General features: G+C 38.8%; 1 protein-coding gene across 3 annotated transcripts; it reads left to right on the top strand.

Annotated features, from left to right (window-relative positions):
- Nucleotides 1–89: 89 nt before the first annotated feature.
- On the top strand, nt 90–15,410 carry TMEM237 (transmembrane protein 237). Of its 3 annotated transcripts, XM_027636726.1 has the most exons (13): nt 90–1,455; nt 2,216–2,247; nt 3,163–3,173; nt 3,695–3,751; nt 5,131–5,244; nt 5,638–5,752; nt 6,325–6,485; nt 7,108–7,231; nt 8,178–8,369; nt 8,775–8,848; nt 9,313–9,406; nt 10,598–10,719; nt 12,597–15,410. In XM_027636726.1, the coding sequence occupies exons 1-13, from the start codon at nt 1,438–1,440 to the stop codon at nt 12,662–12,664; spliced, it is 1,182 nt and encodes a 393-aa protein (XP_027492527.1). In that variant the 5' UTR covers nt 90–1,437; the 3' UTR covers nt 12,665–15,410. The 3 variants fall into 3 exon arrangements, with proteins under 3 accessions (XP_027492527.1, XP_027492526.1, XP_027492528.1); XM_027636725.1 differs by lacking the exon at nt 90–1,455 and having other exon boundaries at nt 2,152–2,247; XM_027636727.1 differs by lacking the exon at nt 90–1,455 and having other exon boundaries at nt 5,685–5,752.
- The last annotated feature ends 65 nt before the right edge of the window (nt 15,411–15,475 follow it).

Here is a 15,475-nt window from a genome sequence, read left to right as displayed (position 1 = left end):
CGGAGGCCGGGAGGCGGGAGCTTGTCCCGCCGGGCGCTGTGGGTGAAGGGATGTCGCGGAGCCCTCGGTGGCAGCAGCTGCTGCCGGGAGACGGAGAGGAAGCGGGACGCGAGAGCGGAGAGCCCCGGGAGCGCGGTCCTGCATCCCCGCTCCGCTGGGGAGGCGGACGGGGGATGTCGCCGGATGCAGCGTGGCACGTTTCTGCCACCTCTGCTGCGGTGGCAAGCAAGCGTTTCATCCTTGTTTTCGTATTTTCATATAAATCTCTCAGAAGATAATCTGCAGAGCTTTAAATCTGTAAAGGCTGGTTAAGTGTTTTTAAACACCGAGGGCTTTTAAACCCTTTCTGCTCTGCATCCTGGAATGGACACCAGCGGGGTTGGGTAGCTCGGTTTTCCCGCCCTGAGTTTCCAGGTGTGCCCCAGCGTCTTGTGGCCTGGCTCACTGGGCAAACACAGGGTTGGACTGAGGCAGCGGCTGCTGGTCTGAGAGCATCTGTTCCCTTCAGGGGCGCTATGGCTACCTTAGAGCATTCAGCAGCTCTTCTGGCAGTAACAAAATGTCTCTGTCCCCAAACTCACGCTTGGAGTGAGTTACTTCAGACTCTGCGAACCGGCAAATGGACCAAAGCTGGTATCTGTATGGCAGAGTTGTCTGTCATACAGATGGAACAGATGAGTATTCACCACTGCCTGCTTGCATGTGGTTCCCTTTGTTGCAAGGAATAAATGATAACAAATCAATTCACTTTTCAGTTGTTTTATAGAAAGTAATAAAGTAGGTACTACAGAATACAGATACTGCTGCACATGTGGTGAGTGCTGTATAGAAGGTTTGTGGTTTTGGTTGGTTGGTTTGTTTTTACGGATTTTTTAGCTCTTAGTTTTTTAAAATATCAAGTATCATAAACATTTAGTATTTCCTGCTACAGGAATGTTGGAAACAGTAAAAGTAATGAGCTCTGACCTTTACCAATATTTTTCTCACACAGCTGTATGGTGTGACCAGTCCTGGGGGCCACTTAGGGTGTGCAGTTCCCTACCTGTATAAATGACACTTGCTGTCAGTCCTCAGCATGGCCAAAATCCAAGTGAGAGATTTGAGGCCTAATCCCACAAACCCTTCCTTGCACAAGGCATCTCATTTGCTTTGGGTAAACAAACCAAAGTCAAACTTGTTTACAGGAACCTGGACCAGCAAGTGGAGTTAACCAGGTTTTTTTGTGCAAATAACATTCGGTGCCACAGAACAAACTGCCCTTGTTTCAAACGGGAGTAGTGCTGGGTCCTAACCCAGGGCCAGGAGGGTTCATGTTCAGCTAATCCTGGCTGCCTGAAGTTTATTTTTAGTTCAGAATTAGCTGAGGTTCAATGTGAGCAGCGTTAGGGAGCATAGACCAGTTCACAGTGCCTCTTTCAGGGAGCAGCTTCAAATGATATGGGAAAGAAGCAAGTGGTAAGTTTGAGTCTTACCAGTCTTACAGCCCTTTTTATTTCTGATATCAGCTGAATTTTTTGAGCATGGGAAATACTTATTTGTGTATACTCTTTCAATATAGTTGTGTAATACAAAATCTGAAAGTTAACTGCCTTTTTCTAGATGAGAGAAAGGTACAAGCTCAGTTTCGGATTATTATCAGGAGATATTTTTAGATTTTAGTTGTGGTTGACCTGCTAGTAAATATGAAAATTAATAAAAAATGAAATATAGTATTTTATAATATTTAAAGATATTTTCATAACTGAGCTTATTTCCTTTTACTGACTTTACTATTGTTCTGAATTTACACCCTCATTAATAGAAAATACTCTATCAGCTCATGCTGTATACTATACAAGTATATTGAATGCATAAATTATTGCAGTACTCTGATATTTAAACAGATTGACTGACAAGCTTTCTAATGAAAGCAGTACCTTACATGAAAAGTGAAAATTATCCAAATGAAGTTGAAATGCAAGCTGTGCCTCGCACACAGATGTTGGGTACACGTCCCTAATGCAGTGCCCATCAGAACTCTGGTAAAGACATATTATTCCAGCATCTCTTAGCTATTGCTTTTCTTTAACATCTCCATCAGGAGTGTGTAGCCATTTAGGGGGCATATGAAGCAAAACATACCTCGTGTGTTCTGACCACACCTGGAAACAGCTGTTTTCTGAGAGGTGGTTTTATGCTGATAGAAGTTGACTTTTGTCTCTCTCTTGTCTTTCAGTGCCCGCCTCGTGCCCTTCCTCCAGTGCCAAGGTAAAATCAGTGCATTCTGTGGAACTGATTGTGGTGCTGCACTGCAGTGATTTTAAAAGTAATGACATTAAGAGGAATAAGTTTATTAAACATATGAGTAGTCATAACAGTTTTAAAAATAATTGCTTCTCTTTCTAATTTTTGTCCCAGAACACTTTACAAGGAATGCAAAGCATTTTGAAACTGAGAAATTTTAGTCTATTACTTCAGTTTTAATACTGAGAGATAAATCCTTTAAAAAGTTTCAGATAGATATCACAGTTTTAATGTCTACTATAGTGGAACTGATGTGTTTTTCAATCTCTTCTCACTTCCCTGTTTGTTTTGTTACATGTTCTTTTGTTTATTTGAATCACAGATCCTTCAGAACAGGAATTTCTGGCATTGGACTAGATATTCTTGAATAGGGATATAGGTGTCTACTAATTCAATGTAGCATAGGTAAAAAATTGGGCTTTTTTTTCAATGTGGAAGTAGAGTTGTTATGACACAGTACTTTAGAATTCTTTCAAAGTACCTGAAAGTAAATGTGATGTTTATGATTGATGACATAGAGTGTCTTTTTAGTAATGTATGGGCTCAAACGTTTTATAACTTTTGTTGGTTTGTTACATATCAGGCAGTAAGACAAGTTTTAATTAGCCAGGTGATTAAAGCTTTTAATCTGATCCCCAGCCAGCCAATCAAGAAACTGTGCCTAGTCACCAACAAAGTGTTGAGTCTTGATGAGTGCTTCCTACCCTTAACCCTGTTGTAACAACTGCTCAGAAAGAGGAGTGGGGATAAGGGAAGGAATCACAGAAGCAGCACTGGGAGTTTCACTGCCGTGAACTGTAATTCATTCAAAATTAACTTTCTTCTCATCTTTGTTCCTTTTACACTGCATGGCAACACCTTTTCTCCTTAAATGTGAAGTGGAAGCCAAGGTGAGTTATTAAGGAGAATTATAAACATTGATAGTTCGTTTTGATATCACACATTCTCTCTTTAAAGATAGAGCCTTATACTTTTCCTGGATGCAGGCTGATTGTTTAAACTGCATGGATACCTGTGCTGCCATTGCTAGAGCTGTAGTTTTCTTTGTTCTCTTTATTGTTTACTGTTTCTGTCAAGGTAACTGAAATGCTGCCACTGTGCTTTAAACAATAAGTTCATTTTTCAGAGCATTATTGAGAGTATTTGGCTTTTTCACCTAATACAGGTTGCATGTGTGTGTTTAGCCTCTGCCACACATAAGACAGTTTTCCTTATCCTGTTTTCCTCTCATCTTCTCTACTCCTCCTCCTTGTGTGAACTGGTGAATTATCATCTTACCTATAGAATGTGAAAGATGTCATAATTTATAAAAAAGAACCTATTTCTTAACTTGCAATAAAATGGCTGCTAAAAAAAGAAAATGGAGTTTTCTCCTTGCTGTGCACCCATACTTCTGTTTTATGTTGTGCAGATGAAATTCCACTCAGTCGTCCCAAAAAAAGAAAACCCAAAGGAAAGACTCCATTAGGTAAGGTCCTACCAAGACTGAAAACTGTTCTTTTATTCCTGCTATTTTTTTCCTTTATAAATTTTTTGCATGCTTCATTAAATAGTAATTTCCAGCTGTAAGATGCTTATGCTTAATGTGTTAAGAGCTCGAATTTTTGAATGAACTAAGATAAAACTCGTTTAACAATTTGGCTCAATTTGAGTCCTTGGCCAAATAAAGTCAAAAGTTAATCATTACATTACCATTGGAGAGTTAGTTAAGAGTGTAAAGGATGACTAGTGTCAGAGCTTTGTATTTTTACAAGAAGCAAATCTGCAGAACAAACATATTGTTTTAAGCAAGATTATGAGTCTGATCTGTTTTGATAAAGCAGAACATGTTAACAGAATCTAGTGGATTTCTGTAACCAGTTGACTTGGGTCCATATGAAAGTTTGATGAGTAAACTGCTTTTATTTAAAAGTGTACAATGAGGCCTCACTGAAAGACCTTTAAATGCAACAAGTAGAGCTGTTGGTAGCAGGATTTTCCAAGGATTAAGTTTTGTTTACTGTTGTTTTCAGTGAGCTGAATGATGATGCAAAGTACACCTTGGCTTTTGCTGTTACTCTGCTGGTTAATTTTGCTTTTTAGCACAGTAAAACTTTACAAAAGGTGGGTAAACCTGTGCTTGAAGTAGAAACAGATGGATTCAGTTCTTATCATAAAGATGGCAGTCTTTGGAAGAGCTATAAAAAACCAGATGTGATGTAAAATGGAACAATAACTTTCTGCTTCTGGTCATGTCTTTCTTCTTCTGATCATGCAAATTGATGCTACTGGTGCTAGAATATTTGATGAATTCATATTAACCTCTCATGGAAATGTAGTTCCTCTGAAGTATAATAGCTCCTCTCTCACACTGGAGTAAACGTCCTTTAGTGTTGTTTTTCTGCTCCTCCCTTTATTCTTGTGGAGTATGTTTAGCATTTAAATTTCCCTTTGATTTGATGCTATTTTGCCTTAGCACAGATCTGCGTGGATCACTTTGTAAGAAACTGTTAATTTTTACTTGCCCCTTGCAAGGAGAAAGGAGAAATACAGAGGTATAGTTCTTTCCTATGGTGGATTTCTTTCAGTCAGGCTTCTGCTGTATGCCCAAATGGAAATTGGATACTTAATTTCCTCCTAAGCATGAAACTGTTAGGGTGAAAGGAGGATTGTTAGCCATCACCCTTGTGTGTTCCTTCTTGTGGCATTTGATTCCCAACTGTTTTCCTAGCCAGTGCATTTGCACCTCAGTTGTTGCTCAGCTGGGCAAATACAGAATTTGCACAGCGTGGTAAAAGGCAGCTTTTTCTTGCCTGTTTCTCGCTGGCTCTGAGTTAAGGCTGCTGGATCTTCTCCCGTGGTTTTCAGATGGCATCGTCCACGCCGCGGTCCGGCGGCAGTCTGAGAGCAGTGAGCCCCTCACTCCCGAGCACCAGGATGTCCCTCCGCAGAGGAAACGCAAGAAGAAGAAAGTACCTGCTGGTATGTGAAACAAGGTGGAAAGAGCACCCAATAGAACGTGGTAACGCAGAAATGGGACTGGCCAACATGTATTTTGGCTTAAAACATTTCATGGCCTTTTGTACTTAAAACACCTGAAAGTAATCTCTGAGTGAACGGGCAGCTTAGAGTTTCAGTTTCTGATGTCAGATTCCATAGGGTACAAACCTCCATGAAAACAACTGTAGTACAGTTTTGGGAGTGATAAAACAGATACTTTACATCATTCAAAGCTCAGAAGATCATAACTTTTTTGCGACTCTGTTTATATAATAACAACTACTTATGTATTTGAGTGAATGTATTTCCATTTTTATGAAAGCTCTGAAACTTTCATGTTGTGGTGTTTTGTTTTTTTTTTTTTTAAATCTTCAGATTCTGAGACCTCTTTTACCCAGCAAAATGTTGCATCCCTATTTCAGAATGGAAATGGCATGGATGTCCCTGAAGCTGAAGAAACAGTGGTCCGCAAACAGAGAAAAAGAACAAAGTGAGACAATACTAGTATAGCTCTTCATTTGGGACACCTGTGACAGGAGCTGTGGCTGAGTAGTATTTTATATTGTCACATTACAAAAACATAAGATCTTGAAGCTCATCAAGCCTGATACCATTCAGCCTGTGTGCAGTTCTTTCCAGGGTTAAGATCGAACTTTCTTCACCTGTTTGTTCTGTGCATACCTGGATGCATTACAGTTCTGAATACATTTTCATGAGCCTAATAGATCAGTCACATATGTGAAAAAATTAGGATGTGTAACCACTTTCTTTCATTTTTACTATCTTCTTAATGTTATGAGAGTTAGCATGTTTTTTCCCCAATTGTTCCCATATGTTCTAACTGTTAATCTTTTGACATGGGATTAGCTTTATGTTTTTAGTTAATTAACTCCATGAGAACTTCAGTCCTTAAAATTGTAAATGGGATAATATTATACAGGTCAGTAACCTGGTCAGTTCTTATCAGTCAAGTTAGACAGGTTAAATGTTCACAGGAGCCTTTAGGTTTTCCATGTTACCTCCTGTTCTTTCTTTGACCCACTGTATGCTCTGTGCTGACAGGAAAGCTCGGCCGGCCGAAATGCAGAGTCCCAATGAGCTGGAAGTGGAGGAGGAAGACATCATTGAAGATGAGCACAGAAAGAGCCCAGATCAGCAGCCCGTGTTTGCTGCTCCCACTGGAATTAGCCAGCCTGTTAGCAAAGTGTTTGTTGAGAAAAATCGTAAGTTCGTCTTGTGATTTCAGTAACTTAAGGGCATTCTTGCAATTAGAGGAAGCACTATTGTATTTAAAATCCAAATACTGTAAAGTTGTCCCAAACAAAAATTATATGGAAATAAATATACATGATAATTTTTCAACATTGAATGCTAGTGTTGCTGTGCTGGCATATTTGGTTGAATGTTTGCATTCCATGGTGTGTGTGAAAAAGACTGTTTCAAAGGACCCAGCTGAGCTCATTTGACTTAATACTGCCACAGTACCTTGAGAAGAAATTATTATTTATAAAAAGTCTTTCCAGTGGCAGTTTTATGATGGATGTTTGGGGTTTTCTGTTGGTTTGGGGTTTGGGGGTTTTTTTTGTACCAGGTTTTTTTTTTTTTTGTACACTGAGTAATTTCCCAAAGTGCTTTGCACATTCTTTGCACATTCAGGTCTTAGCCTGACCACCAGGATGCATCACTCTGACAGAGGCATCCTGGTATCAGTGTGCACTGACAGAGGGCAGGAGGTGGGGCAGGAGAGATTTTCTGATGGAACTTCTGAGGCTTACAGCTTTTTAATGCAGAGATGATGATGAAAGGTAACAGTACTCTCTGAAACTAATTTTCTCATCCTTTCAGGGCGTTTTCAGGCAGCTGACCGTGCAGAATTGATTAAAACCACTGAAAATATTAATGTACTTCTGGATGTCAAGGCTTCATGGACTACCAGAGATGTTGCCCTCTCAGTGCACCGAAGTTTCAGGTGAAAGATAAATGTTCTGATGTAAATAAGCAGAAATCAGTGTTGGAGTGTGCCTTTTCTCTACCATTCAGATGTATCTTTATTTCTTTTGGATATTCCTAATAAATGGTGGTTCAGGATGCAAAAGATAGAAAGTTTATCACTCTTCTCGGTTTTGGTATTTATTGTCAAGAATATGTATTTCTAGTTTAGACATCACATGCAAAATATGGTTATAAAAAGAATAACTAAGAAAGTAATATTGCAAAGATTCAGACAAAATCTGAATAGAAAGAGACTGATCTGATAACCAAAATATTAGAGACCTACCAAAAAAAATTAGAAAATAAGACTGACCCATCAGGTGTATCACCAGAATAAAAATACTTGAATTCAGGTAGTTCTCAAAGAAAAATCCTGGTAGGTGAAAAAGAGGGAGGAGTGAAATTGGACTAGGGGAATAAGTTTGCACACAATAGCAAAAAAGTAATGTATTTTTTTTAATATGTGGTCGTGTTGAGATACAGGATGGGAAGATGACAACCATTTTATTCTCTTGTGTATATTATCTGTGAGCTGTGCTTCCTTTTCAAGGTTTTCCTTAGCGAGGAAGATAATGAAAAGACTGCCTTGGGGACAAGTTTGAGACCACTGTGTGAGTGTAAAGGGCAGTGCTTTTGGAAAGCTACAGGCAGCAAGTGAAAGTGTTTGGTTCCTGAAGCAGTAATGAAGCAAAGGCAAAACATCTTTGTCTTCTTTAAGTGCTCAGGTTCTGGGGCAGTCTGTTAAGGGAGGATGCAGAAGTCTTGTTGCCTAGAATTTTTAAAACTAGATCAGGAAAAGCATTTAGAAACAATTTCTGAAAGGCTCTGAAAAGCAGGGTCGAACAGATGGATTTTCTATCGATCTAAAGGTCTTTGCTAATTCAAGATATTAAAAGTGATCTAATGTTCTTTCCTCCTTTCAGGGTGATGGGACTCTTTACCCATGGCTTCCTTGCTGGGTATGCTGTATGGAACATCGTTGTTATCTACATTTTGGCAGGACATGAGCTTTCCACAGTTTCTAACCTGCTTGAACAGTATAAACCAATAGCATACCCAGCTCAAAGTTTGTTCTATTTGTTGCTGTCTATCAGTACAGTCTCAGCCTTTGACAGGTAAAATATATTTGTATTTGAAAGGTGTGTGTAATTTGGGTACACTATGTTCCTTTCTGTAGCATATTTGGATCTGCTCTTGATGATTCAATGTGATATACTTTAAGAATGATTTTACACATGGCTGGCTATACAGAGAAAGGGTGTACTTGTGCATCCAGACCTTTCTTACTCATTTCTGTCCATTGCTTGGACCCTGCTTCAACAAACTGGTACTGTTTGTTTCAGTCTTTCTTGGATTTGGCATAATGAGGGCCATTGCCAAGTGTGTGGGATATAGTTGTGTATTAAGGCACTGTAACAGAGGCAGAAAAAAATACCTTGCTTAAGGTAAAAGAATACTGCTAGAAGAACAATAGCATTGTCTTACTGGGCTGTGTTAATGACTCTTGGTTTTGTTATCAGGACTGATTTGGCAAAAGCCTCAGTTGCAGTGAGGGGCTTTCTTACCCTAGACCCAGCAGCAGTAGCCTCTTTCTGTAAGTATTTTGAAGTGGATAGGAAGTTGTCCAGAAAATATGGTAAATGGAAAACTCCTATGTGCTGTTTTTAGTGAAATCGCCCTTCCTGGTAATTTTCTACTTTAGAAGAAGTGACTTAGTAGTTGAAAATACCAAAGGCTGTGAACACTTTGTTACATATTTTTTTAAAGCATTTGCAGTAGTAGCATTAGTGGGGCTGTTAAGTGAGATAGTTCTTTCCCACTTCTGAATACAGAACACAAATCTAACAAAAAAACTGAATAACAAGATGCCACGTTTGATGCAGCTGATGAATTGCAGAAATGCAGAAACCAGACTTTGATGGGTCAGAAATGTTGAAGAAGAGAGAATGAATTTAGGGAGGCAGTGGAGTGAAAGAATATGTAGTGATTAGTACCATGTCATGATGAGACAGCGTTTTGGGAGTTTATATCTGATGCTACTAATTCCATTTCTTCCAGTGTACTTTGCTGCCCTTATCTTATCCTTAAGCCAGCAGATGACATGTGACAGAATCAACCTCTACACACCACCTTCGGAAAACGGCAGTATCTGGTAGGAAACTTAAGAAACCACTTCTGTAAATTATGATGTAGCTCCCTTAAGAACCTTAGTCAAACTAGTGGATGGAAGAGGTCATACAATATAAATAAGAAAGTATTGATGAACTATTTCATTACTAAACCTGCCTTTGTTTGAGCTTGTCCTGAACCTTTGGTAATTTCACTGAAAAATAAAAACTCAGGGATGGGATTGGTCATGTTGGTTGCCAATCCATTATACCTCAAACAAGAGCCTGTTGGAATGATGCTGGAAATGTCATCTGGCAGGAACCATAAGAATCTCTTTAGCTTGAGAATGGGACCCTACTGAGGTAGCCCTTTTGGGTTCAAGGGCTTGACATTCTGTAGAGAGTCAACACTGTTTTTGAAGGAGATGGTCTGTCACAGGATGCCTCAGCTTAGCAGACACAGGTGACACTTAAACCTAAAGCATTGTTTCCTGTTAGGCAATCCCATCCAAAGCTGTTACTTTCTGAAGTAGATATTAATGGACTCAAATTCTAGCAGCATGGGTTTTTAAACTAGACCAGAAGCAGAACAGAGAAGTAGAACAGAAGCATTTATGTGAAAATTTCGTGGTTTGGGCAGTTAGTTTTGGCGTTTTAGGGCTTCTATAAATGTTTGTTGAGTTGTTTATTAAAAAGCCTAGATTCTAGTAGCAAAACCACAGCCTGCTACTGTTATGACAGTAAGAAAAGTGTCAGTTAACCATCTAAGCTGAATCATACAGTCTTAAAGCCCCGTCTCATCCACCCCACAGCATCTCTATACAGGTCCTTGCATTGGCTTCCCAACAGACTTTAGTAACTTGCTGTCCACTTGCCTTGCTGACTCATGAGGAAGTGCTTGAAAGTAAGATGGACTGATGATATTTTATGTTGCCTTTCACCACAGTAAAATTTGACCATGCATTTTGATTTTTATTTTCTGTCTCTTGGCCAAGAAAAGGAATTTGCTGTTGAACTCTACCAGTGGACATTCTCTGTGAGATATTGGGGTTTCTTAGCTAAGTCCCTGTCTTTGGTAATCATTCTCTTTGCAATGCAAGACCATCATGATGGTACAAGTAGTTCTGTTTTCACATCTGGCTTAGCAAGCTTGTTTTGATGATACTCTGTTGAAATTATTGCTATAACCTCTGTGTACCAGTGAGCTGACTGATGGGTTGATGTGTTTTTCCCAGGACTGCAGGTACAGAGGAAGAAATTGTTCATTCATGGGTTGTGGTGAATCTAGTAGTGTCTGTTCTAGTTGGGACAAGTTGGATCTTCTTGTCTTACCGACCAGAGCTAGACCACAGTGAAGGTAGGAAACATTAATAGAAAAAATTGTTTATAATAAAGCTTGTTTTATAATAAAGCTTGTTTATTCAAGCTTTTATCTGCTGAACCAAGTGCTCTGCATTTGGTGTTCAAGACTAGTCCTGACAAATTTTGTGACTGAATGAAAACAAGCACCCCCTAGCAACCTTCCACAGCAAATGCTTCTTAGGATGCTGGTGTCTGTGTTTGGTTTTATAAAGGATAAACATTCATTTAAAAAGGAAAGAAAAGCCTTATTTGTCATGTCTGAAGCAACACGAATTTTGAAACATGAGAGCACGTCTCTTTTTCATTGAAGGGAAAAATAAGTTTAACAGTATTTTAAATATTTGAAATGTATTCTACTTGTGTTTTAGAAAATTCCCTAATGTTATTAACGTTCCTTTTGCAAATGCTTAATGCGTTTGAAGCTCAGTATTATTTCCAGTAGAACACTGCAGTAGTTTTGGGAACTCCCAAGCTTTGAAAAGTCAGATTGGTGCTTGCAGAACAGGACTTCAAAAGAGGGCTACTTGTGTTGGTCCAGGCTGCAGGAAGGGGCAAGCAAGTTCTTTTCACAGGAGAAGCTTTGCTAGAGACTAGGCCTTCTTCCTTTTGTGTTCCAACTGGGATCCTAAAGGTGTATCATAACTTAGCTTTCCTGTCAAGTGCATGCAGCCTGTGACTTGAAGGTATGCTGTTCATAAAAATCCCAAGTTTTGACTTAGAAGTGATAAGGTATCCCTAGAACCATGAATTAAAACACAGATTTGTTTTTGGGAAGCTGAAGACTGAACATGCTTCCTGAAATTGCTTTAGAATTTTAATGTTCAGGTGTCTGTATTTCAGCTGTCCCAGATTACTGTGCTTATTTCTAATAACTCAATGAGTTAAGAAAACATGAATAACTAAGTGGCAGCCTTTACAGTCCTTGATGGTAAAATTTATAATAGATGTTTAAATTGTATTTTAAACCCGTTTTTCAAATAATACTTATTCAAACAGTCCAGTGGCAGAATTTTACTGAAGTTTTGATGAACTTTTCTGATGTTTACATGTGCCTAGTAAGATTGGAAAAGTGCTTCAGAAATTTCTAGAGAGAAATTCATTAGGACTTACCCAAACAGTAGAGAAAGTCTAGTTTGCTAAGGATGGGGTAGCAAAAATATGTGAATCTCAAACTTGAGGGGATAAACCACATTGCTGCATGTACAGGCCGTGTAACTTTACCATGTTGACAGATGTTGGCAAACACAGCCTGGTCTATCCAAAGAATGTGCAGGTAGCAAGACAAAGCACACGTGTGGAGTGCAGAGATGTAAGAGAACCCTCAGCAGCACAGAGCTCCACAGGGGCTACTTCATCAGCTGCTTAGTTTGCCCAGCCAGTTTCTCCACCAGGAGCTCTTCACTGCTGGCCTTGGGCTGTTTGCCGTGGCTGAGCTGTGAGGATGATACAGCTGTGAGCAGTGTCATTCATGCATGATGCTTTCTGAGCCAGGTTCTGGCTTAACACCGAAACACGGAGCAGATACATCTGTACGTGAACGAGTCTCTAAACAGAAATCTTCCTTCCTAAGTCTGACACTCTCAAAACAATCCCTCAGTGTACTTCAGAGTTCTGTTTCAGTGTCCAGGTTGAATGCAGGGTGGTACTACATGTGATCACCTGCTAACATTGTCGCCAGTCCTGTTAATTTTGGGGGGCAGCAGTAGTTTTCTAAGGACAGTGGTGGCCTTTGCCATTGCTGAGTCGTTAATGATATGATAGAGACAAAAAACAGGAGGCTTGGGGGAATCCCAGGGTGCTTTTCAGGAGTAATGGAATTGTATTCAGGTGAAAGTTTTCAAAGAAAATGAATTTATTTTTTTTCTCATTTAGAATTGATGTTTCATGCTGAAATTGAGGAATTTCCCCAGGGAGATGTCATACCCAGAGTCCAGCCATAAGTGTGGAACAAGAACCTGCAACTACTGTAGCTGTGACTGATGGCACAACATGTTGTGTATTATAGCTATGTATTATAATTTTCATAAAGAAAAAAAATGTATTTTTGTATTGTATATATTTAATGTTGATCTTTTTATGTATGTTACAGTTTCCAAACGTGATTGAAAACTTTTATACTTTTGCTTTTTATTTTACAAAGCAGATTATTCCTAGTGCAAAAAGTCAAGGTTTATTTTGTAAATATTGCTACCTACATAGCCAAAGACACTAGAGGGTTGCAGAAGATCAGGTGTTCAGAGCTTTTTTGATGGTTGTAACACTCTCCAACAACCTGCTTTTATTACTAATGCTGACAGCAGTTAGCTTATCTGACTTGGTTAAATATCCTCTAGAGATTGAAACAAGTCATAAGACAAAAGTAGTCTAAGGAAGAGAAGATGATAACAAAACAAGACTTAGGAAACATAAAATCCACCAAGTTGGTAAACATAAAATAATCTGCATTTGGGAGTCATAAAAAGTATTTACTAGAATAAAGGATTGAATTGACAGGGATTTTGTTTAATAATCCCTAAAAGAGGACACTTTTTTTTATCTTTTTTTAGTTCTCTTGACAAAGATCTTGATGATAACAAGTTCTTTCAGGTTGATTAGAGACAAGAAAAAGAAGCTTTAATGTCGCAACAGTTTGGTCAGTTAATGAAAACACCTAAATACATCTTCTAATCAAACAGTTGTTTTGTGTTGCCAACAGGATACATCCATGGCCTCTAATTTCTCAGCAGTCAGGATGCATAACTATTACAAAGCCATTCACAAGAAGAGTGTTCTGATTTTTCCTTATCTTGCATGGCAAGAACAACAGTTTATTCACTGCTCTTGCTAAAGAAACTTGAACTTCACAGGTGTTGAAAATGTTCTGCCTATTTTGATGGAGATTGATTTCCCCCCAGATTGTTGTTTTGTGTTAGGATGGAATGGGAAACTTCTTCCTAAAATTACAAGAAAATGATTATTAAAGCAAACTAAAAACTCTGCAGCAGCCCACCTTCTGTGCAGTGATGTAGTAGTAATAGTGGCAGTTGGTGGGTTTTGATGATGATAGCCAACATTGTTTTTCTTTTATATTAAAATGGCAAAATGAAAGCATTGCAGATATGTATAAATACATATTGAAGGATGAAACAGTCTCCTTAGTAGACACAGACAACAGCTAGTTTGAAAACCATTTATCAAGAAAGTATCACCTAAAGCCCAAAAACTGTTTGTATATGTTATTTAATGCATACTGATTCTGCATTATTTGATTTAATATATGTCTACGGGTGGTTATAAAGGGGGTGCAGTTGTCAAAGTTCTCTGGGGAATTACTGAACTTTTTATAGTAGTGAAGTTAAGAGTAGCCAGATGAAAGACTTGAAATGTCAAAGAGCTTTCTGTGCTTTCAGTGCTAACTTTCTTTACTGTTACCTGAGTTGCTTCAAAACAAACATGGGAACATGAATAACTGGGGCCGTTGCTGCCCTGTCGAGGGCTTGAGTTCTCGTATGTCCATCCAGCAAATTTAAGTTAAAAGTTCAGTGTTCATGACATCATTTAAATGCTGTGTGATGATCCTGGCAGTGAGGGAAAAGAGTTCTGCAAGAATTAAAAGATGTTCCACAGCCGTTGGCTGTGTTCTGGGGCACTCAGTTTGTTATGGGAAGGAGCCCTTAACGCTTTTGTAAATTGTTATGGCTCTTGTGTGTGTAGTTTTGCAAAACTGTAGAGCGAAATTATGGCTGGTACATTAAGATGGAGAGATTCAGGGTGTGCTATCCCTCAGTCGTGCACTGGATGTTCTTGTCATGATTTGGCTGTAGGAGATGGAGGATGAGGCACAAAGTGTTCTCGTGTAGGTTGGCACCACACTTCCTCCTGATGTGGTGTGTTTGAGTTACAGAATCACTGGCCTCCTGAAGATGGGATTAATAATGGCTTCTCTTTGCTGCATGACACTTCTGTCATCTTGGTATGGTAAGAAATAGAATTTTGCCCATAAAATATGGGCAAAATCAGGCAAAAGGGTGCTAAGGCATCACGTCAGTACAGGAAAAACTTGGATAACATCATTGCTTGATTTCTGACATTAATATTAGGAATTGGCCTTCCAAGTATCCCTTGGACAGAGCGATGCTAGCCAAGAGCCAGATTCATTGTCATTGTGAAATACAGTAGTTTGTTTAGATGGTTGAGCATGGATTGGATTAATGAATTTAATGTGATCAGCATTTCAATCCAGTCTTGCCTTTCCAGTGTATCTTTTGGGGAGGATCTGAATATACCCATATTTAAATTAATGAGGTTTGAGGTTGCCATATAAAAAGCATGATAAACAGTTTGATGACTAATTATCTATAGTACAAGATATTTTTCATTCCATTAAGCCTCACAGTGGAATATGAGTCTAACTGAGCTTTTTTGTTTAGTTTCTCGGAAAGTTTTAGAATGAGTTTATGAAATAGATGTTTAATTATAGAACGTGCAATATCTGTAGAAGCCTTAACTGAAATGCCTTTGTGCATTTCCATACCATTGTTTTTAATGCACTTGTGTTAATGAAAAAATTACGGATATGTTGGTGCCAATTTCTTGTTTTTACATATATGAAACAATTAAACAATTGCTCTAAACTAGTTAGAAATTACTGTACTTTGTCCTGTTTCGAGTTGTTTAGTCTGTTTAAAATAAATCAGTCTAATTTTTCCCCAGTGTTAATATTTTGTATAAATGCAAGGTCTGAGCAGGTGTTTATGGGAAAACTTTTTTCC

Source organism: Corapipo altera, unplaced genomic scaffold (assembly GCF_003945725.1).
Source record: "Corapipo altera isolate COAL_440 unplaced genomic scaffold, ASM394572v1 45, whole genome shotgun sequence".
Lineage (NCBI taxonomy): Eukaryota > Metazoa > Chordata > Aves > Passeriformes > Pipridae > Corapipo > Corapipo altera.
The sequence above is the reverse complement of the archived record's forward strand: the minus strand, read 5'-3'. Positions and strand labels throughout refer to the sequence as shown.